This window comes from Cyrtonyx montezumae, unplaced genomic scaffold, assembly GCF_038088225.1.
Source record: "Cyrtonyx montezumae isolate F1298 unplaced genomic scaffold, pur_monq_1.0 scaffold_30, whole genome shotgun sequence".
Lineage (NCBI taxonomy): Eukaryota > Metazoa > Chordata > Aves > Galliformes > Odontophoridae > Cyrtonyx > Cyrtonyx montezumae.
In genome coordinates this window covers 10,477,703-10,502,281 of record NW_027072035.1, presented here as the reverse complement: position 1 = coordinate 10,502,281, position 24,579 = coordinate 10,477,703, and the positions used below count along the sequence as shown (strand labels likewise).

The following is a 24,579-nucleotide window of genomic DNA, read 5'->3' as shown; positions in this document are numbered from 1 at the left end:
AGAACCTGTGCTGGTTAACGTTATAAAAGAGATAACACTCAAGATCTGTGGTTTTGTATTTTTACAGAAGATAAAAGATACAATGGTATGGGAAGGGGAAGGAACATCTCCAGGACAGAACTTGCACAGCATGCCTTGGGAAAATCCATTTGGGATCTGTCCAATGCCACATGAAAGCAAGGCTCCCAGCATCTGAAAGGACTTAAGATTGACTCACTATTTATTGTTCTCTTTTTATGCCATCTTATTAAAACTGCTGTTTTATTACTCCATTTTTTTTTGTTTACCCTTCATTATTAATGTACAGAAAGAACCATGCACTGTGCCTGCTGCCCCACTTTCTCAGTGTAAAGCATCTAGCTCATATTGTATTTCTGCTCCTGTGCTAGCCACTGTTCTGCTGAAGGAAAACTTTGGTGAGGATATAGCACAAAGAATGTGTGTTACATTTTGTTTTGTACTTGCTCTACATGTGGCAAAAATAAAACCTCTTTCGGCCATTGTTGTCACAATACATGTAAGTTCATATAATGTGATTAATTCTAAGCCTCATATTAGCACTCAATCCCACTGTCTTCAGACAATGTCAGAAAAGTCAAAATTCAGATCCCTTGCTAGTCCAGTGTAGCACTAAGTGAGAACGGGGCTCTGTATATCAGTCTTCCAAGAACACTGCAGAAATGTAGGCTGTTAAGTCAGCAAGTCTTATATTTACATTTTGCTGAAGAAAAGCACAGTGAAAGTGAGAAGGGTGGAATTTCATGTCTGATGCTTCAAAATACTCAGTAATATCTATCAAAATCAGTGTGTATCTCCATGCAAAGTAATGTTAGCAATTCAGACTGAACTGTCCTTTCTAGGATGGATTTTATATAAATATATATTTCTATACTCTGTAACTCTTGAACTGTATCTGTCAATTCATTGTGAAAAGACAGCAACAGCTGTTCTTTGAGTTTTAGTGCAGTTAAAGGTCTGAAATGACTCTCAGCTACTCATAAGTGGTGACAATCTATTACTTCCCACTCCTGCTATCTTAAGGTTCTCTTTTCAACTATAGAGATCCTTCAGTGGGTCTACTTCACATTTGGCTGGAAGTAAATGGACTTGCCTTATTTAACCTTATTAACCATTTGATAGCAAAACTTGCACACCAGTGACTGGGGAAGATATGTTCTCTCCCTGCAAAGGTGAGCAACACAACGCTCTGTAACATAAGGAGCAATAGTACCTATACACTTTTGCTTTCTCTAGTTCCCTTGCTGCTTGACTAGGGCAGGCACTGTTAACTGTAAACAAAAGACTCTGGGTTTTACTCAGTGCTCTTCCTGAAGAACCAGAAATTCCTGGCAGTGAATGCTAGAATCCCATGTTCTTGTATTCCATAACTGGTCTTTTGAGGTAAATGCTGTGGTTAATAACCAGTTGGTGTTGTTTTAGACCACAAGAAAATCTCACTGAGTTGATTGCATCTCAAATTTGATTTCATTAAGATTGGTGCTTCTATAAGCTGAATGGTCTGATGCTGGTTTAATAGTCTTTATTTCCTAAAGCATGTAAAAACCTGTCCATATAATATGGTTTTAGAATCATAGAATTGTTTGAGCTGGGAAGCACCTTCACAGGTTACCTAATTCACCTTCCCTGCAATGAACAGTGAAATCTACAGCTAGCTCAGGTTTCTCAGAGCCCATCCAGCCTGAATATGTCCAGGGATGGGGTATCCACCACCTCTCTGGACAACCTGTCCCAGTGCCTCATCACACCTATTGTAAGAAATGTCTTCCTTATCTCCACTTTAAATTTTCCCTTCTTTTGTTTGAAAGCATATCCCCTTGTTCTATCACAACAGACCCTGCTATAGAGTCTGTCCCCTTCCTTTTGATAGCTTTCCTTTAGATACTGACAGGCTGCTATCAGGTCTCCTTGGAGCTTTCTCTTCTCCAGCTTCAACAGCCCCAGGTTTCTCAGCCTGTCCTCACAGTGGAGGTATTCCATCTCTGGGATCATTTTTGTGGCCTTCCTCTGGATGTGCTCCAAGAGGTTCGCATGTCTTCTGTATTGAGGACTCCATATCTGGAAGATGTTCTCCAAGTGAGTTCTCACCAATGCAGAGGAGAGGGGCAGGATCACTTCCCTTGTCCTCCTGGCCACACTTCTTTTGATGCAGTCCAGGGTATGGCTGGAATTCTGGGTTGCAAGGGCACATCGCTGGCTTATGTCCAGCTTCCATCCACCAGTACCATCAGGTCCTTTTTAGTAGGGCTGTGCTCTATTCTCATAAACACCATCTTACACTGATGGTGGGAGTTTCTGTGATACAGATGTAGACCTTGTACTTTGATTTCTTGAACCTCAGGAGGTTCAACTCAACTCTCTTCTTGAGCCTCTCTAAGTCTCTCTGGATTGCATCCCATCTCCTGGGTGTGTCAGCTATACCACATAGCCTGACATCATCTGTAAACTTGCTGAGGGTGCATTCTGTCCCTCTGTCAGTGTCAATTATGAAGAGCTAAATAGTGCTGGTCCCAGTGCTGACCATCATCATCTGGGTAATACCTCATAATCAGCTCCCCATCCATCCTGTCCAATCCAAGTCTTTCCAGTTTGGAGAGAAGATCTTATGGGGGACCATGTCAAAGGCATTACTGAAGTCCAGATAGATGTATCAGTGGCTCTTCCCTTGTGCACTGATGCATGTACACCATCACAAAAAGCAACAAGTTTGGAAAGTCAGGACCTGCCCTTGGTGAAGTCATGCTGATTATCCCATGTCATGTCCCTCTCTTCCATGTGCCTTAGCATAGCTAAGATCTTCCCCAGCACAGAGGTAAGGCAGACATCATTCTTTTCATCATTCACTTGTGCTGATGAGAAACAGGTCCAGTACTATATATCCCCTGGAGAGCCTGTGTATTACCTGGTTCAGGAAGTTGTCCTTGACACATTCCATAAGCCTCCTGGATCACCTACAGGTCACTATAATGCTTTTCCAGCAGATGCAAGGTAGTTGAAGTCCACCAGTAGGAACAGAGCCTGCAGATGTCATGCCTCCTGTAGCTGGAGGAAAAAGGCTTCATCAACAGGCTCCTCTTGATCAGGTGGCCTGTAGTAGATCCCAACCACAAGGCTCCCCTTGTTGTCTCTGTCTCTCTCACTCATGGGGTTTTGATATGCTCACGGCCATTCTCCAGAGATAGCTCTTTGCTATTAATTCCTCCCTTGATGTTGAGGGCAATGCCTCCTGTCCTTGTTCCTTGCCTGTCCCTTCTGAACAGCTTGTAGCCATTAATTGCTACATTGCATTAATGAGAATCATCCCACTAGTCTCAGAAACATCACGGTTTTCCAATAGCATAGTCCTTCCAACACCTCCTGTTTGTTTCTCAAGCTGCATGCATTGGTATAGAAGCATTTTAGCTGGACAGATGATTTCATCACCTTCACAGAGGGTAAATTCTTGACTCCTTTGAAGTGTTTACCTTTAGTCTCCCTGTTGCCTTCATCGTCATAAGATGCAGCATGTTGAGGGCCGTGCTATCACCTTGTTCCTCTAACATAGCTACACTACCCCACACCTTGTCATGGGCAGTCTTGCCATCACCTTCCCCCTTCAAATCTGTTTTAAAGCCCTGTCAGTGAGCCCTGGATCAGAATTATTTTCCCTATTTGTTCAGTACAGGCTGCACATGAGCAAGTTGCTGACTTCCCTGGATCAGACCTTGCTTCTTCACATGGTCGTTGGAAGAATTCTGTTCCACCAACTGGGCAGTCTGGCCTTGTGCAGTGGCCTTTTGTTGGAAGAACACTGATTAACCTAGTGAATTTATTGCTGTAACATGTTTTGTCCTGTTTCTTCAGGTTTACTGTCACGTTTTCCTTCCTCCTATGGTGGTACTGCAAACTGTTTTGATCACTTAATAGTCTAAATTTATATTCTTTTCTTTAATCTTAGCAGCACATTTTGACCTCTGAATTCTTTCTCTTCCTTTGTTCTCCCCATGGCTTCTCATTTGTATCATTGCATCAGATTACCATGGCTCCACTGCCCCTTTTATGTTGTGAGGGAATAGCTCTTATTATTACTATCCTTCCCTCCAAAAACACTGGAGGCTGATGACTACAATTCATTCCATAACATACAATTCATAAACCATGCATATGAATGAGAAAATTAACCTACTTAATATTACTATATACATTTTCTAACAAAAATGAGAGTTAACTAAAAAAATGATGAATACGAAGTACAGACAAGAATATCTATCATTAAAACATTTCAGTTCAAACAATTCATATGCCACAACGAAAATCTGTATTTTGGTGTTAGTGATCACTCTGCCTCTGCAATACTCTACTAGATGTTGTCAGAACTAATGTTGTCAGAATTTAGTAGTAAACACATCTGTAGTGGTTTAGAGTCTCAGCTGATGTCATGGAGTGTTAGTGTTCAATCTGTGCAGAAACCATACACCCTTGTTTAGAATGGGAGATGTCAACAAATCTTGTTTCCTTTGCCTCCTTTTTTCTCTTTCATTTCTTTTTTCTTTTTTTTTTTTTTTCCCCCGAAGAGTTGTAAGGGAGAGGGCGAAGCTCAAGGCAGAGCAGCGTGGAAGAATGGAGACTATTCTTTTCTTGCCTTAGCCTAGACTGATATGTATTATGTAAGGCATACAGAGGAAATAATCAAAATACATCATAGCTGTTTTATCCTAGAACTAAAGCCTGGAAAAACAGTAGTTAGCAATTTTGAGCTACTATTTAGTTCTTGTTTCTTTCTGTCATCGGAAGGGTACACTGTACCCTTCAGATACAGCAAAGTCTGAACCTTGTCATTCCTACTGTGGTATGAGCAGAAGCCTTTTTCAGATGAATGCTGCATGGGAAAGCCAGTATACCAAGGCAAAACAAGGTCCCATTTGCATTGTAAGCACAAAAGTGCTCCAGTAGAGATGATGTACTGGCTTTTGTAGTTCACCGGACTGCTGAGAGTTCTGGTTTGAAAACAATATGATTAGGAACAGCAAAGTATCTTCAAAACTTGAAATGTATCACTTCAATATGAACATACACAGAGCCCTTGGATAAATTTAAGAAGAAGATTAGGGAAGTGAAGCCATGCCTCACTACTGTTAGAATTCAATGAAAATGTGAAACTGATAGATAGAGCATGACCTGACTTTAGGATATAGTTAGGATTTCAAAAGGCTCCTGATACTGTTTCTCGCAAGAGTCTTATCAGAGAATTGAAGAAATGAAAGACTAATAGCAAAATCCTGTGAGAGATTAAAAACTGGTTAAGAGATTGGAAATGAAGGAACAAACGGCCAATGACTGCTTCTGAAGAACATTAGCAAGAGAATGACTGTGGGACCCATGTTAAGATTGCTGATGTTTGCTAATAATAACTGGGAATGGAGTCTGAATTCTGAGCTGGTAAAAAATACATATGACTTAAATATATGTAGGTTTCTTACAGATAGTGAAGACTTGGAGAATCTGTCAAGAGGTTCTAAGAAAACTCTTCTAAGAGTTTAGTAAGAAGCACTGACAAAACACATATAGACAACTGCAAAGCAGCAAACAACGGGAAGACTGTGGAGTGGTACAACAGCTTTGAGTTCAGAATGAATAACAATCTCAGTAGAGCAGCCATCAAACATATCCATCAGGAAAATCCTCCTGTTGTGCCAGCAGAGGCTTTCAGGTCAGAACATGTTTTGTCTTATGCAGCACAGGAGCACGGGAGCTGGAGAGTATGTAGAAAGGAGAGCAGATTCATGGATGCACTGAATAATTTTGGTTGGACAGAATCTTCTGAACTCAGGTCCAAACTCCCAGTGAAAGACAGGCCAGCATAAATCTGCATGTTCAGGGCCTTGTCCAGCTGAGATCTGAGCTACACACTGTGGAGATCACAGTGCCACTTTGGGCCCCCGCAGTAGTGCCTAACTTTTCATCACTAGTAGAAAGTCCCTTTACTGCCATAAAGATACGAAAAGCACTGAGCCTCAAAGCAGAAACCAGAAATTCTGAGATTATAGCACATTGCAACACAAAGCAGGGAAAAAAATCCTTGCAACAAAATGACTGCATATCTAGCTGAGCCAGCCAATGCTCAGCCTCACAGGCTGAATGAAGATCCCAGGCAGATTTTACAATCCATTAAGAACTTTCTGCTGCTGCAGCTACATCTCTGTCAGACCTAACCATTTTCTGATGAGTTGCTGGTGTTGGAAAGCTCAATTCCTATGATCTAGACTGCCTACATCCAGAGCAAACCTATGATGCAGCCCACATTGTTACCCAGGGCCAGAAATCCTCAGAATGCTTGCAAATGCACAATGTCCTGTTGCTAGCTGGTGTTATGAGTAGTTCTCTCTACAGGGCACCTGTAAGTGACAGAAAAACTTCAAAATCTGACCTTATCCATAAGACAAAAGAAAAGATCATTGGACATGAACTGCACTACCTTTTGGGAGGAAAGAGGTTATCAGAAAGGAAAAATATGAGAGGAAAAGCAACTCCATTCCAGCACGAGCACTCCCACCTACGCAGAAGTGAACTACTTGCTGTAGGTGGTCACTTTGGAAAGCAGAAAAATCAGATTTTCACGCTTAGACACATACAGGAAGGAAAATAGTTAGAATTTTGATAGGCTGTGGGTCACAAACTAATCTGGAATCATTACATACCTGTGATGTAATATGCACAATTAAGAGAAATCTGAAAGCATTATGGATACTACACACCCCTTCTGAAGTATGCAACATTAGCCATCAAGAAAGAAGCATATCAATAAGGAGAACATTTTCTGTTTTACAATGGCATTTCTTAATGTGTTGAATGCTTGTGATTTTGCCTAGCCCAAAGCTGCAAAAAATGGAATAATTTCTACTTTCCATCCCTTCTGTGAGAATTTGTTTGAAGAGCTAATCAATACAGAAAAATGTTGGACTTGTTTTCTTAGAGAATGGTGAAATTATACATGGCAAGACTGTTTGCATGTTTATTAATCCAGAAAGTTATTTGCTATGTATGGCACTTGTTCTTTTTCCTCTTTATCTTAATTTGAAATGCAATTAAAATATACAGCAAGACTTATTACACATGGAAACCAGACACGTGAGGGGAAATGAATGTTTTGTAAATTCCCAAGATGTTGCTCCTTAACTTCACAATTTAACTAAATAAATATAATTAGCAGTGTGCACACTCAGCACAAATGCAAAATAATATACGCTTGCATGTAATAATATATATGTATCAAATGCCAGCTCTTCTTTTGGTCTTGTTGGCAATAAGAATCTCAGTATTACTCATTCTCTAAGTAGGAACAAATTACAAACCTCTCCTAGTGCTTCTACTTCAAGAGATGAAGAGCTAAACAGGATCAGAACTACTGACACTTCTTTCCCACATCTGGCATAAAAAAAAAAAAAAAAAAAAAAAAAACCAAAGCAAAAAACAAAAATGTCAGAAACTAACCAGCCATAATTCATAACTCCATTCCAAGCTCTGAAGGGATGAAGCCTGGTTCCACCACAGATCCACATGACATAGAGCAGCAATTAGTAGTGCTGCAGGAGCAACTGCATGAGCATGGGCCTGGAAAGCAGCCAGGGGTGCTGTGGTCCTTACAGGCTCAGGATGGTGCCAGCTGGAGGCTGGTATGTTCAACAAGGGATAGAAAATTAATCTCATTTTTCTGCTATGCTATCTTGCAGATTCTTCTATTTTCATTTATGCCAGTTAGCACCCAGTTTGGGGTTGTTCGGCGCTTACCCAGGCTCCCTGACTTTCCTATATTCACATATTGATGAGATTCAAAGGTAGATAAATTAAGTGTGCCGCTGGAGTATTAGGAAAGCTGCCCTGCATTGGTAGCATTTTGCTCACCTATCTGTCTGCAAAGGTTAAGTTTAAAATGCAGTTCTTCATACATCCATAAGAGATGGCTATGGGACTAAGCTTGGGGTACTCTCAGGGCTTTCCTGCCTTTCCCATCCCCCCTTCTGGAGTCAAATTCTTGGTGGAAAGACTGGTAGAACAGGAATTAGGGAGTAATTAGGAAGCTAGTGTTCTAAACAGTGAGGTCCTTGGAGTTTCAAAGAAATTGAAGCTCATCTCCCTTCTGGACAGAAACTCACACTTGCCTAAGGGCCATTCCTAGAAATAGCGGTTCTGGGAGACTCGCAGACCTCTGAAGTTCCCTGGCTGTAACTAGGTAAGAAGCTGGACACCTTTCAGGGTTCATTCCAGTCAGGAAGGCTGCTCTACGAAAATCTACGGTCATTTTAACCCTGTGTTGACAATGGAGGAGCTCTGCTCTCAGGAAGTCACTATACAACATTCAGTCTAGGTGATCAAACCCAATAAATTTTCTGACATTCAAAAGAGAATGAGACTTCTCATACTGTGTGAATGTGTCAAGAATAAGGTTAAAATGGCCCACAAAACCAGAGGAAAAAGTTCATGTGAAAATCCAATCCATCTCTAATATAGTTGTGAACACAACTGACTTTGTTCTGCCTTCAGAAATCATGACTGGATGCGGATATGCCAAATGTATTATGGGTATGATTCTGAGGTTGGACTTTAATAATGCAAAAATGCAATTACTACACAGATGACTTGTAATCCCAGGCAGATAGAGTTTTCTCTTTCTCCTGCTTTATGGATATTAAGTACAAGATAAAAAGAGGGCCAGTGACTAACAGCAATAGTGTAGAACATGACATCATCTCCCTGCATAAAACTGTCTTTCCCAACTTTGGAAGGGGCTCTAGTTTCAAGCCACTCTTCTGTGCAGAATGCAAGTTAAGACCTCTGTGCTAAGTACTTGTCCACGGTTCCCCATTAGACTGGGAAGGTCTTCCTCAGAGCTTTGTCCTCTGTCAAAAGAAAAGAAATCCTGAGCTGCAGACCCTGCATTCATGGGCTCAGTAAAGCAACAAGGAGGTGGTTCCCCACATCAAAGTATAGGTCTGAAAACCCTGTCATAAATTTGATCTGAGTTGAAGAGATGATAATGGTGATCCTAGGAGGAAAAGAACAAACTTCTTAGTGCTTGTGTTGGTGGTCTGAATCCTGGCTGATGGAAGCCTCACAAAGATGTAATTAGTGGGGACTTGACCATTTTGTAAGCTGAATCATTTCTCCTCAGGAAGAGTGGTGAGGCTGCGGCAGAGGCTGTCCGGGGAGGAGGCGGGGTCCCGTCCCAGGAGATGCTCAAGAGCCGTGTGGATGCGGCACCGAGGGACGTGGTAAGCAGGCAGGGCGGGGACGGGCTGACGGCTGGACTCGGTGCTCTTAGAGGTGTTCTCCTCAATATTTCCATGCCTCTATAACCCTTACGAGTCCCTTCCAAACGGGAATATTCTCCAGTAACAGCGAACGCCGGAAGCTGCGCCTGTCCCACCCGCCGCTGCGTCGACACAGCGCCGCGACCGCGCCCCTCCCACGGTGTCGGGCCGCCCCGCCCCGCCCCTTCCCCGCTGCCCCGCCCCGCGCAGCCGCGTCCCTCGCCGCGCTGCGTGCTGAGGTCAGGCCGGGCCGCGGTGTAGGTGCGGCGGCGGTGCTCGCGAGGGCGGCTGCGTCCTGCGGGGAGCCGGGGCGACTCGGTGGCGGGGAAGCCGCCGGTGCGCGGAGCGGGGCGACCGGCCCGCCCCGCCGCCCAGCTGCTCCATGCGGGCGGCGGCGAGCGGGGCCGGCGCGCAAGGCGGCGGGGGTAGCTCTAGACGCTGAGGGGCCGCGCCCGGAGGGGACGATGGCTAAATGGCTGAATAAGTACTTCAGCCTGGGCAACAACAAGACCAAGAGCCCCCCGCAGCCTCCGCGGCCCGACTACAGGGAGAAGCGCAACGGTGCCGGCGGCGCGCCCCGCCCCGACGGGCCGCCGCACCTCCACCGCCACCAGCACCACACTTCGCCCGGCTTCCCGCACCGCCACCTGCGCGACGACACCAGCGAGCTGCTCCGCGCCTACCGCGCGCAGAAGGACCGCGACTTCGAGGACCCCTACAGCGGGCCCGGCTCCTCCTTGCGCAAGCTGCGCGCCCTGTGCCGGCCCGAGCCCTGCGCGCTCGACGAACCGAGCCCGGCCGCTCCCCGCGCCTTCTCCTCTGCCTCGTGCGGTGCCGCCGCTTCCGCGCCCGCCAGTTCCCCGCTGCTCGCCCGCAGCCAGAGCGAGCGGCGGCCCGGCACGCCGCCCGAGGTGCGATACATCTCCCCCCGGCACCGCTTGATCCGCGTGGAGATCGGCGACGGCGGCAAGTTCGGCCGCGGCGGCGAGCAGCTGGCGGCCTCCGCACCCGCCAGAGAGAAGGTGAGCGCCGGGCCCGGCCCTGCCCTCCGGGGCCGGCTGTGGGAATGGGGCCGGGGAGGCGTTCGTCTCAGTGGAGGAGGCCTTTGTGCGTGGTGCAGATCGTTGCGTGCAGGGCTGGCACCTCGGTGGTGGTGCCCGCGGATGCCTACCCCGCTGAAAAGCGCTGGGGCATGTCATGGAGCTTCAAGAGTCACTAAGGTTCTTACTAATATCCAGCCTGAAACCTGTCTTCTGCTGGTGCTCCGGTTTGTCTCAGAGTAGGTGTGTTGTGGAGGAACGTGGAGTGTGTTGCCTGTTCCTTGTATGTGCTATGATTACAATTGCACTGTATCAGCTCAGCTCCTGGGGTGACAAGGTGACAACAGGCCTGAGCCAAGGGCATGTGAGGGCTGCTTGGTCTACTGGTGCTGCAGTGTGAGTAGCAGGGAGTGTGCCTAGTGTGGTGGTGGTGGTTTTTGCTTTCTCTTCTCCTGCAGTCACTCTGGAGCCCCTTGACAGTTTTGTGCAGGACAGACTGTGTACCAGCACTGTGCTTGCTTCGGTGTGTGGGGACTGATAGTCGGTCAGAGCAGGGTACAGGCTGTTCTACGGTCTGTTTGAGAAGCAACTGTGTATTGGAAGGGGTTTTCTTTGTGTTAATAATCCTCTGCAAATCTGCGTACTTCAGTGCTTGCTACAGGCTTTGGCTGTAAGTGCTGAAGGAGACATGCTCTGCAGGGCGATATTTACTCATCAACCTTCTTACATCTGTATTTAGCATATGCGTACAGGAAGAATTTATATCAAAACAACGGTGTCCTTCTTGCTTTTACTGGAAAAATTGTCATTCTCTAACCACTTCACCTCCTTGCTCAGTGCTGAAGGTGACGTTGTTTAAAGTCCTGTGTTACAACAGCACAGTGCTTCCCTACACATCTGTGTCTCCAGCCAACAGCCAAAGCAAGCTCTGCAGCCACTGGCTTGGCTGAAAATGATCTCCTGTCTTTTAGTGGTGGTTCTCTACAAATATTTACAAAAACACTGTAGAAGCAGTGCTGGGAAGGTTCCAGGCTCAGGAACTCGGGTCACAGGGGGGGAGGCTTAGCAGAGACTACAGCTGCTTTTACTTTAAGTTTGCTTTTGTGTGTGTGTGTTGGAAATCAGCTTTTCTGCAGAGTAATAGTCTCATCACAGGAATTCTAAGCATGTGCTGAGCTTATCAGTTTAAATGAACTGTGAGTGCGTGTTTCAAGTATGAAGCAGGGTTGAACTGAGTGGCAACGCATTTTCATGACAACTTGATATATTGTATCCTGTCCAGGTGGAATTCCCAATATATCAGCTTGTCATGATAATGACAAGAGATTAAAACACTAGCATTTAATACACAGTCTGTCATTTTACACGTAGCTCCTGACGGGAAACAACTTCTTTCTCGGAAGTGAATCATCATTAAAGTTACAGTCTCAGTGTATTCACTCCTCTGTCAATTACCTGTGTTCTGACCAAGTGCTCTCAGGCAAATACTTTCAACAGCCTCATGCTGTAGGGAAAATAACTGCTTAGGGCAAAATGATTCCAAGTGCAACTGCTGTTTTCTAACATAGGACAGGATTTATTACTGTTAATATTTTAAGCCCACTGACACAATTTGCAAAATGGAAATGATATCTGTTTCAAGTAACCCTCCTTGCTAGCTTCTGTTATTATAAGTGTGTGCTGCTGGTTCTAAAATTCACTTTGAATGAGCAGCCTGCACTTTTGTAATATAGGATATTTCCCCAGAAGTACAGAATACTCATGCTACAACCATATTCCTTCTGGTTTTGAGAGAGAGAGAAGTATACATGACAAGCAGGAAGCCTTCTCTTTCTGAAGAGGAGGGTGTGCTTATCCTCACCTTGCTGTAAGTTTTTTCTCGTGTTCCAATGGAACTTCCTGTGTTGGTGTTTGTGCTCATAGACCTTTGTCCTGTCACTGGAATGAAAAGAGCCTGCCCCCCATTGGCTTGACTCTTGTCCACTAGATATTGATAAACATTGATAGATGCCCTCTCAGTCTTCTCCAGACTGAACAGTCCCAGGTTTCTTGGCCTTTCCTCAGAAGTAGCCTTCCATTGGATGGACTCTCTCTAGAAGTTCCCCGTCTCAAACTAGGGAGCTCAGAACTGGACACAGTACTCCAGGCTCACAGGGCAGAGTAGAGCAGGAGGATCTCTTCCCTTGACCTGCTGGTTGTATTCTTTGTAATGCACCTCAGGACACCATTGGCCTTCTTGGCCACAGGGGCACACTGCTGGCTGATGGGCAACCTGTTGTCCACAGGGACGCCCAGGTCCTTTTCTACAGAGTTCCTAATCTGTACTGATGCGTGGAGTTGTTTCTTGCAGTCTGTGAGACTCTGCACTTGTCCTTGCTAAAGCTCATGAGATTCCTTTCTACCCAACTCACCTGTGTGTCAAGGTCTTGTTGAATGGTAACACAGTCTTCTTGCCTGTCAGTCACTCCTCCCAGCTTTGTTTAATCAGCAAACTTGCTGAGGGTGCATTCTTTCCCTTCATCCTGGTCATTGTTGAAGATATTGAACAAGACAGAACACAGTACTGACCCCTGGGAAACACTGCTACTTACAGGCCTGCAGCCAGACCGTGTGCTACTGATTACAGCCTTCTGAACTCTAGCAGTTATCCAGTTCTCAGTCTACCTCACTGTCCACTCATCTATCTCATACTTCCTAAGTTTATCTTACAAGAGTGTTATGGGAGACAGTGTTCAATGCACTGCTGAATTCAACATACACAACATCTGGTGCTCTCCCATTATCCACACAGATAGCTGTGGCTACCTATTTGGTCAAGCATGATTTCCCCTTTGCGAATCTGTGTTGACTACTCCTGACAACCTCCCTTTCTTCCTCTTGCTTGGAGATGGTATCCAGGACAAGCTGTTCATCACTTTCCCAGGGTTGGAGGTGAGGCTGACTGGCCTGTATTTTCCCTGGTCATCCTTCTTGCTCTTTTTGAAGACTGGAATGATAATGGCTTCCCCCAGTACTTGGGCAAATCTCTGTTACCTTCCAAAGATAATAGAAAGTGGCTTAAGTCACTTCTTAACTCCCTCAGCACTTGTGTATGCATCCTGTTGGAGTTCATGGATTTGTACGTGTTGAGTTTTCCTAGATGACCTATGACCAGATTCTCCTTGACCAAGGGGAGTAGCATAGCTTAAGGATGTGTGTTACGAATGAAAGAAAATAAAATTGATATATAGGTCTTTTATCACAGAAGGATATTAGAGTGTAATAATCCAGGAGTGTTCATTGAAGTCTTGTGGTCTGTTCCAGCACTTCTAATCTTTGTTTTATTCTTTTTGAATATATGACAATAATGCTGTGCTTTCTTTTACAGAGAACTATAGTTTCCCACATATTCAGTGAGTGGTTTTTCAAGCTTTGTTTCTGATACCTAGTTAGAACTGCTGTGTGTTAAACTTGTGAGAGATACTGGAATGGGGATCTAGGAAGGTACCTCTTCAGTGTGGTTACATGTAAAGGACAAATGATAAAGTGTAAATAACAGCAGACTAGATAGTACAAATTCCCAGGAAAATGATAGACCAGATAATCTGGGTAGCAGAGGAGATGCATACTAAAAGTATTGGGAGGCCTGCCTGCATCTGGCAAGATTGCAAACAGGTTGGGAAAGTAACTGCAGAGATGTAACTCATTTGGGGTTCAAGTGCCTTTGATAAGCATAGGTAAGAATGCTGACCAAAGTCAGATTGGTAGCAGACCATGCACCTGCAATAGTGAGCAATCTTCACAAGAAATGCGGACGGGAGGCAGTCATCGTTGGCAGGTATCTTTGAAGTCAAATGGTTTGTGGACTTCTTTACATAGGTAGTACAGTCAGGCAGGTTTGGGGGCTTTAGCATCAACGAGTACCTGAAAGCAAGGGAGATCAGACTAGGTTATAATCTGTGGCAGATTCATCTCAGTTCCTCCAGTATGGGTGATAAGAAATGTCTGGCCTCCATCTTCATTGCAGGCTGGGGAGAAGTTGAATACTTAGTTCTTCTGCAGCAGAAAAATGTGCTTAGGTGAGTTGGAATGGTGTGTCCACATTCAGGAGCTGCTAGGTTTGCCCATCTGTGCAAGAACAGAAGTGAGACTCTGCTTGCCATCAGCTCAGTGGACAAACCTGTTAGTGAGGAGTGAGCTGAAGTCCTCCTGAGTTACTCTTTTCTGGTGTAAATCCATGAAATTAGTAATAGATAAGGGTATAAAAGGTTGTTCTGTGTATTTTCTTACCTAAATACTTTCCTATCTGACTTTGAAACTCAAGAACTATTCAGATAGCAGCTGCATTACACTCTGTTTCAATAAGTTCTTAGTGCTTAAGAGCTGGAGTTGCCATGTACTTGGCTTGTAAAATATGATTATTTTATAATAATGAGCAACTCTCTGAATGCTGCAGAGACAGAACTGTGTAGCAGATCTTGATAGTGTGTGTAGGGGACTTTGCAAATTGCAAGACCCATTTGTGCAGAAGTGGGTATAACTGATCCTCTAGAAAATAGCTCTGCCTCTGTGGAGTTGATCTTGCGAGAGAGCCTGTAAATGTTGTGTGGCAGCAGCAGTCAGGCAGGAAACCATTCAAGACAGTGTAGCTATTGACTTGATTTCCAGAAGTCTGAAGGCTTACGTGAATCCTGCATTTGTGTAGGAAGGGAAAACTTAGTTTCCATGGAATTTACCTCAGAAGTGTGTGGTATGGAGATTGAATGCTAGCTAAGTGTGAGGGCTAAAGCCGTATTTTGCGTCAAAGAGATGCCTTTCTTACATTGCATTAGGCTGTGGAAATGCTGTTTGAGCTTTCCAATATTAACATATGTGCATGATTAAAACCTCTTAGAAAATGTTGAGATGTTTGTCTTATTTTTGTATGCAGAAGGTCTAAGCTGTCTTTGGTCTTGCAATTGGGAACAAGTCAGCTGTATTTAACAGTGTCTTACAGCTGGTATTTCAAGATACCTAAGCAGCGTTAGGGTTATTTGTTTCCACGTATATACTTTCTAGAGCTTCTGAGTTACTGGTGAGACCTTGCTGTATTCCAGTGTTTAATCCATTGCAGCAGGCTGTCAGGCTGCCATTCTTTCCAACTGGCTGTGCTCTGAAACATACCTTCTCTCTTTAATGCAGTATGTGTTGCCATATGGCTCTGACTTGAAGCCACAGGTCTGGAAGAGAAGATAGCAGTGGCTGCTGGTCTTTGCGAACCTTCAAGAGTGGCTTGTGCAAGCCCATACAAACTGTATTGTTTTCCACACATCTCATGATACTATTATGGCAGTAAGCAGTAAGACTCTGCTAGAGATATATTCTTCCAGAAACATGAGCATCATGATCAAGGGATTATCAAAGTCTTATGGTAAGATACTTAGTTGTTATCTGAACCTGTAGAGTGCTAGAAATGTTAAGTCTGTTCCAAGTGTTGTGGTAGCCTGTTTGGTTAGAAGTAGCCCTGGCTTCTCGGTTGCATTGCACAGCTGAGAACCATCTCAGCTCTGGAAATGATCCACATTTTCATCTCTTGGACAAAGAGAGCTGAAGCAGAAAAAGGCTAAGCTGAAGGGAGCTTGAAGCTGTTGGAAACGTGGAGGTGGGAGAAGGGTGTGGTGATTTTCTGAAAGAGTGTGTTATGTATACCTTTTCAGCGTTAACTGCAAACTTGATTCAAACAAAATAGCTGACTTGCCCTTTTTCTGAACCCCTTACTGAATCATTTACTGGAAGACTGTACCTGTATGTGTTCCCTGTGGCCTCATTCTGAAAAAGGCTAATGTTACAGCAGCGGACCTTTGTCCAGTTTTCACCCCCCTACTGTGCAACCTCAGTATTAAATGTTTATGAGCCATGCTTACCTGATGCCCAGAAAGCAGAAACACATGCCTGCAGTGCTCTTCTGTGTGTGCTCTCCCTTGCTTCATAAGGGAGCATGCAAGACTCGTGTGTATGCTGGAATGTTATTCCAAGTTCATTATGTCTGTTCTACCTGGAGATAGTGGCTCTGAGTTGTCACAGAATCATGTGCTTAATTTCTGCACTCATGAAAAGAGGCAAACTGCTTATTCCTTTTGGACTGAGAGGATGAGGCAGAATGTTAATTATGAGGTTGAGGCTACGTTCTAGGCAAAAACTCAGGACAAAATTGTTTTCTAAACCTGCTTGTGTCTATTTTTCCTAGAATTGTCCAGTGTAAGCTTTTTGATTACATCTTTAGTCACAGACAGTTCTGTCTTGATGTTATGTGCCTATGCTCTTGCCAGACAACAGGAATTAGCCTGTGTGCTTTTCTGTTCCTCCAGACTGTGTCCTGTGGCCTGAGAGGTGGTCAGTATGTGTTCTGGAGCAGTTAATGTCTGGTGCTTTAATTTTTGTTTCCCCATCTATATTCAAAGTCACATTTTTCAAATGGTTACCAAAATATGTGAGGTTGGCACCAGGGCCTCATCCTTTATTGCAGGAAACAGAATTATAGAACATATTTGGTTGGAAGGAATATCTGAAGAGCAACCTGTCCAACAGTTCTCCTGCTGTGGCTCTGTCCTCTTTGCACCCTCCCTTTGTAGGTATACATACACTGATATTCCCTGAGCCTTCTCTCTTCCAGGCTGAACAGTTACTTAGTCTTCTTAGTGGCCCTTTGCTGGTCTCTCTTCAGTATGTCCATGACTGTTCTCTACTGGAGAGCCTGGCTGGACACAGTTCTTCAGGAGTGGCCTTATCAGGGATGAGTGGAAAGGAGAGCTCGTTTCCCTTGTCCTTTTGGTAGTTGCTTCTTGCAGCCCAGGGTGTTATTAGCCTTCTGTGTGTCAAGGACTCTTTGCTGGTTGATATTCAACTTCATGTCCTTCAAGATGCCCAGGTTCTTCCCTGCCAAGCCTTTCTTCACGTGTGTGCCTCTAGGCGGGTCTTGGTGCCTGGAGCTGTTCCTTCCCAAGGGTGAGGCTCTGAGCATCTTCTTCTTGAACTTGATGTTCTTCCATTCAGCTCATTTCTCCAGCCTGTTGATGTCCCTCTGGATGGCAGCACAACTCTCTAGTATGCTGGCCTCTCCTCCCAGTTGAATCTGCAGACTTGCTGAGGATATACTGCCCTATCATCCAGATCATTAATGGAAATATTAGACAGAACTGAACCCCACATTGACCCCCACCTTATGGCCATACTTAGTGACCCATAGCTAGGGTGTAATACTACTGATCACCATTGTCTAGGCTTGACCATTCACTCCAATGTTAGCTCATCCATTTCTTCATCAGCTTCTTCATGAGAGTCTTACTGAAGGCAGTCTCAGAGGTCTTACTGAAGTTTAGGCACTTTTCTCCTCATTTACGTTACAAGCCAGTCATTTTGTCTTCTTGACCGTAGTGTTTTATTTCTAGCTGGAAAAAAAAAAAAAAAGCCAGTAGAACCACTCACAGCTGCTGTGGCCTGCGAGTACTTAGGATGCTTTCTCTGGAGGGATGGAAGCCCGTGTAATGTGAATAACTTGTTAATCTTTAACTCTTTAAAAAATAGCTGTGGTCTGTTTGGCATGAGTGAAAAATACCTGCTAAACTGCTTTGTTTTCTGTAGCCAAATCCCAGACTTTGAAGTCAAACAGTAATGCTTGCATTTTCCCCATGTGATTTTGCAGAAATACCTGAAATTGGATTGCCAGTGACTACAGTAATCTCAAAGGTATTAAACCATTCCATGGGCTTCATGCATGGGAGGGGAGTGATGGTGACCATTGAGGAGCTTCAGCCAATTATTATGTGCAGTTATCAAGGACTGTGCACTAAATGCTGCTGAGGGGCTACAAAGAGGAGCATCTTTGAAAGATTACTAAGATCTCTGCTCTTCTGAGATGTTTCAGGATGTATTTTTTATTCTTGCATGATTTTTGTTTTTTTGAGGTTATTTTTCTACTTTTTTTAAAAATAGAATGACTCTTCAAAGGAAAGTCACAGTAAGTGTGCCTGACATAGTTTTAAAGATCCAACATGCACTGTCTGAATGAGATATGAATGGCCCAGAGATGTGTTACCTACTCTTGAGTGTAGTTTCTATGCTTTGACATTGTAGAGATTGGTAAGTGTTGCACTACAGTAGATTGTTCCTCAAGTGATGTTTTAGTGTCCCTTTAAGTCAAGTAGAAAGCATTTGTCCCGCTTGCTTCTCTCTTGCCTGCCATCCTGAGATGTCTGTGTTAAATAAATAACCTGGTTAGCCACAGTGCTTGATACAATTGTCCAGTGGTCAGTGTAAAACTTGAAATTCATTTGAGAAGCTGTGCTGTGGCTAACAGACATGAAGAAGCAATGCAGAGTTACTGAGACTGCAGCAGCAGTGAAGAAGGCAAGCTGGATAATTTGCCAAATCCTGAAGAAAAATTTTGTATCGGGAGGATTAGGCAAATAATTTAGAGGTGGATAAGGATTGAAAGCTATGAGCTACCATATGCTCCAGGATCATGGTTAAATAGTTGAGATCTGCCCCGAGTACTTACTGCATTATGTCTTGGGAAGAAAACATTGTCCCCAGGGCACTGGACAAACACTTCTAATTTTTTCCACCCACACTCTTGTCATGAAGCTCAAATGGAAAATTCTAGTGGGAGAGTTAGAGAGGTCTTTGGCTGTAGGCTGCACCTCCTGCACAATCCAACACTGGAAATGAATGGATGACTGATCTGGCCTGTTCATCATTGTGATGCTAAGTGTATTGAAAGGTAAATTGATGAGTCTCGTAGTCTGGGTTGGCTGAAGTGCAAGTACACAGGTGTTGTTGAAATGTTTCCAGCTGGCTTTCAAAGGGTGATGGAGAGCTTTGGAGGAAACACAGGTGCTGCTGAGTTAGACTTGCTTCACTGTGCTGTTCTAAAAGGGTTCTTTGGATACTGAACAGTGAAATGATACATAAGGCAATACCGGATTTACAGTTATTTATTGAAGGAATAAAAGACTAGTTTTACCAGTAATAATTGAAGAGCACAATCAGATAACAAGTAGGAAAAGTAAAACATTAAGCAATTGCTAAAGCTCAGGTTGATGAGATCTCTCACCTTGGGAGACTAGCAGCCAAATCAGGCTGTATGTGAGGCATACCAGCTTCACGCATGTCCGTCAGGACATGTCCTTTGCTGGTAGCCCTTCCAGTCCAGCCACCGATGGACCACAGTGAGTGATCTCTCTAACCAAATATTCATTGTTTGTTCAGACAGGGAGACCTTTTTGCTCATTGGTTAATTCTGTAATCTATTTCTACCAAGAGAATGAACGTACTGCTTTGAGAGTCTGCCTTGGTTCAGGTTGCTGCACCCAGTTTAAACGGAACAGTGTGATCTGTAAAGAGGAATGAGAAGGCAAATGTGAGGGTGTAAGCAGATTCCGTTGGCACCGGAGTTTGCCGCCATCACTGTGTTACTGAGAAAACTGGAGGAGAGGGTGGCAGCACATGGGGCATTATTGTTCACTGTTTGGCACGAAGTTTGGAGGAGCTTTATGGCAGCGGGCCACTGTTGCTGGCTTGTGATGTGTTGTGTGATCTAGTCTGTTGGAGGAGCATAGCTCCTTATGCTGGAGGAAAGGTGCAGAGGGCCACAGGCTGCTGTGATGGCAGATGGCTGTGAGGTGAGAGGCTTTGCTTGGGAAGTGGCTGTCTGCATGCAAGGCAGAATGGTGTGACAGGGTCCTGGCTGTGTTTCCTTGGCAAGGTGTTTGCTTGGAGCTACGCCTGGACTTCTGCAAGCCATCGGGAGGGCCCAGCTCCTTCTCTGCTACAGAAAGAAAAGCCCTGCAGTCCTTCTGCAGCTCAGAGGGTTGCTGCCACGCACCAGGAAAGGGTCGAGAGGTGAGCCTAAAAACAAAACAGCAACAATCTGGAGAATAACTGATTTACTAAATAAGATATTGGAATGTAAAATAACACAATATAATACAATATAATTGGACCTGAAACTAATAAATCAAATAAAGTGAGAGAGAGTGTCCAAAACTGAAGGCCTTATGCTAAAGCTGAAGGCAAGACAGCTAGGAAGCTCCACTGCTGAGATGACCAGCAAAAGGAAGCAGTCTCGGGACTCACATGCAGTTTTATCTTTTCCTCTGAGTGGTAAACAGGAATGCAAAGTCCTCTGGGGTATGTAGTTCTCTTCCGAGAGCCAGGTACCTGGAAATTTGGCAGTCCACAAAACTGGAGCATTAACTTTTTGACTCCCAGATCCTCACACGCTGTTATGATGTGGAATACCGATAACAAAAAAATCATAAAGCCGTGACAATTTGTTAATTCTTATTCTATCTTGTTGCCAGCCGCTTGCCATCTTGCTGTTCCTAAGATGTCTCCTTACTCTTCTTATTGTATTGTCATGCTGATTGTCTCCAAGGCCTCTTCCATTCTGTCCAAAGGATGCACAGGAAGGGGAGTGTGTGTGGGGGGTTGTGTGTCAGGTCTTCAGTCAGGCAAGTTCCAACTTGCCTTCACTTCCTTGGGCATGTTATGCAACAAAATATTCCATTATATTCATACTGGCTAAATTTAAAGTGTTACTAGCTATACCTGTATATTGCTAATTATTTTGCAATCTTCTAATTTCTGTGATGTTAGATTGCAGCAGAGACCATGAAATACAGTGCTTACTCTTATGCAGGAAAAACATTCTATTTCCACAGTTAGCGTCTTACTTTGGCTGCATAAAGCCACCACTTAATTTTTCTGTCTGGTGATTGCCGTGATGATGTGCGCTGAAAAAGCCAGCTGGGGGAGAGAGTGAAGAAACTTACTGCTGATGGATATCTTTGCTAATTCAGTAGTGATGACTTTGACTTCATCCTAGAAGTTGACTAATGCATGGAGACAGAAGAGGAAGCTACATGCTGTAAATGCAGTGCCTTGCTCTCCCACTCTCTGTAGATCTCTCTTGGCAGACAGGGGGTCCTGAAACATTCCCTAGAAGTTCACTTTCCTTCTGTTCCAAGCCTTAGCTTACCAAAAATTTTAGAGGAATGAATAATGTTAATAAGAACGATGAGAGCTGTCCCTGTGGTTACACTTCTGTCATTGTGCTTGTAATGTGAGATTAGTAACTCTATTGAAGCTGATCAAATTAATAAATGTAGCAGTCAAGGAGAAGGCTAGCTGTTTGACTTCAAACTGTAGTAATGCAGTTTGCATACGACTAAATGCGTCTAGTAGATAGTGAAAGAAAATCTTCCAGAAAGAAAATCTTTCCAAAATGAGAGCAGAGCAGGAACTGGGGGCACATGTCTAGAACAGTGCATCAGAGTAGTGCTTCCGCTCCTTCCATCTTCAAGGAAAAAAACATCTGTGAATGGAATCCAAATACATACATAGTAACATCGTCTGCTGCATCCATCTTATGTCTGATCTAAAACTGTTGCTGCAGTCTGTCAATTACTCTTGTATTCTTCATTTGTTTTGTCTGAAATGTAGGTTTCCATGTGACAAGTATTAAAATAATGTGTAGTGTTTTGATATTTAAAAAGAGGCTCAAGGGAGACTTGCTGTTCTCTACAACTTACTGAAGGGACACTGTGGAGAGATGGGAAGCAGCCTTTTCTCACAGGCAGCAGTGTCAGGGAGTATATTTAAGCTACACTAGAGGTTCAGGTTGGATATTGGGAAAAACTTCTCAGAGAGAGTGATGAGGCACTGGCACAGGCTGCCAAGTGAGGTGGTGGAGTCACTGTTCCTGGAGGTGTTGAAGACCTCAGGTGAATGAGGCACTGAGGGACGGTGGTTAGTGGGCATTGTGGGGATGGGCTAACAGTTGGACTCGGTGATCTTTGAGATCTTTTTCAACCAAAATGATTCTATGATTCTGTCATAGATACATATATGTAAACGTGATGTGTATTATATAGCTACAATCACTGTGTGTTATTTTGTGTGCATACATGTACGTTCTGCATAGAAAGAGGTTATGGAACTTCCATCCTTAGAACATTTTAAAACTTGTAGGCAGTATCCTGTACAGTGAGCCTATGTTTTGAGCAGGATATTGATTTGTCTTCTAAGTTCTCCTAGAACACAAGTCTTTGTTCTTGTGTCTAAGTCAGATGTTCAAAAACTGCCCTGCATTCTGAGTACTGCCAGCATGTTAATGTAGCATATTCCTGAAAGAAGAGTAGTGTAGGATCTAAGATAAGGCTCTGTCAAGGTGAAATGTTTTCCCCATTCTGCAGCTGAGTCTTGGCGGCAGGTAGATGTAGACTACACCAACTTTGGTCTCTTTCTTGTGCAGAACAAAAAGGAGTGAATAGGGCTTTGTTCAAATCAAGTGTGTACAGTTGGGCATGGCTAGGTGAGTCACTAGGGGAGAACGGTATTGTGAGGATACCAAAGCAGGGCAAGAAGGAAAGAATTGTGATTGCTTCTGTTGATTGTCTTCTGAACTTCCAGGTGGGTGTGTGCAGGAGTTAAGTACATGTTGAGCGTCCCAGTATTTCCGCACTAACATCCACTGAGGCAACAGCATTTCACAACTCTGTTTCTACAGTTAAGCCACCATAAGTCCAGTATCCTTAGTGTTGTCTGGCAGCACAGATACTATCTTTGGTCTTCTCTTAGGCTGCTTAGATAAGGAAAGAGGTCTGCAGTACAGTTACTTGCACATGCAGCTTTAGGGAAACTTGCAGATGGCTATGACTGTTCTGTAATGCGGTGCCTGTCCTACCCCTAGATGCAGAGCTGTGGTGACTATTGCATGGAACAAAGATTAGGGTTTGAAATTTTTATTATTTTTTTTCTTCTTTGCTACATTGTGTCAGTGCAGCTGTATCCTCTCTGAGTGTCAGGCACTGCTGTCACAGTGGTGAAGAAATGCAAGACCTGATAGCTGAAAAGGTGCATGATGGGATCTCGTGACACAGGAGAGGGACTGCAGTCCGCATCTCCCTGGATATGTCTCTCTTTCCATAGATGTTTCAGCAGAACAGTCCATTAACGTGGAAATGGATGTAAGCTGTGATTTTATGACAGCTGCACACATTGTGCATGAAATGTGGAAAATTCTTATTTAAGAATCCTCATAACAGTAGTGTATGATATATAAGTTTATTTTGCTTCTATTCTGTGTGGGATTTTTTTTTTTAGGATTTTTCTTTTACCTGATATTCTAAAGGAAGCAAGACACGTTAAGCTTTGTCTGTCCACCCTTAGTATCTTCTGGATCTATTGGTTGATACTGGAAGCTGTATTTTCAAATTTAAAATAGAGAATGGCTGAAGGTGGAACCCTTTCCCTACTGAAGGGGAAGCAGATAGAACTCTTAAGCTTTTAGCAGCAGTTTTTGGGCCTGTGATGCCCTGTATGAAGTAGAGACATATGCCATATGAGCAGCCTGGTGTAGTTGGAAGGTGGATGGCAGAGGGTTGGAACTAGGTGATCTGTCTTTAGAGTCCCTTCCAACCCAGCCATGCTGTGATCCTGTATGAGGGAACTGCAGGCACTGCAGTGTACTGAAGGCATAGAGAAAAAATATGAGCAGACAAGAAGGTGAGCTGTTGTTAATATCTCAGATTGTTAGTGGTTGGGTTCTGTTAGCATGAGGTGGAGGCTAATGCATTTGCTTAAGATTTGGAAATTGCAAACAGCTGTTTCCTGTGAGAACAGAGCCTTACAGATACCAGTAAGTGTTATTAAACACTTTTTTCAATGCCTTACCCACTGTCTAAGGGTATCTGTCAAATTACTCTCTGTCTAGATTACTGTCACAGTAATTTAGGAGCTACCTTCCTGAATTTGAGCTTCAGTTACATTTTTAATCAAGAAATGCATTTCCCTTGAGAGATCATAGCTATGAATAAGGCCTTTGACCTCTTTCAGGGGCAGAGTTGAGAAAGGTCTTTCCAGTGTGTAAGATGAAGATTAGAAGAAATCACCCTGTACATACACAGCACCATCTGTGGAGCATTCTCCTGGAATCATGGCCTGAATTTCTGATTCCTCAGAGCAATATTCAGAATCCTTCTTTACTGTTCCTGATCTAAAGTCCAGGATGGAGGAGATCCATCTGCTGTCCCTTCTTGGAATTTGACTCCAGATAAATCAACGTGTGTATAAATTTTCCAAGTCTGTGAGCTTTATTATGGAAAATAAATAAATAAATAAGCAGTATGGAAGCCATGGGGAGGATTACTTGAGTATATTCTTGACATTGGTGCTTTTTAGAAGAAAAAATAAATGTAAGTTCTTTGTTAGTTTGG

At 43.9% G+C, this 24,579-nt stretch overlaps 1 protein-coding gene and 1 long non-coding RNA gene across 3 annotated transcripts in view; one reads left to right on the top strand and one right to left on the bottom strand.

Moving 5' to 3' along the window:
• The window catches only part of LOC136053533 (uncharacterized), a 229,227-nt gene that overhangs the window by 101,500 nt on the left and 103,148 nt on the right, over positions 1–24,579 (bottom strand). The gene's annotated exons all lie outside the window — the stretch shown is intronic.
• The window catches only part of SHB (SH2 domain containing adaptor protein B), a 70,041-nt gene continuing 55,099 nt past the window's right edge, over positions 9,638–24,579 (top strand). Inside the window, exon 1 of one of the 2 annotated variants that reach the window (XM_065744268.1) lies at positions 9,638–10,327. In XM_065744268.1, coding sequence (XP_065600340.1) covers positions 9,770–10,327 — 558 coding nt within the window. In that variant the 5' untranslated portion in view covers positions 9,638–9,769. The remainder of the gene's footprint in view (positions 10,328–24,579) is intronic. The other variant, XM_065744267.1, reaches the window with a different exon arrangement.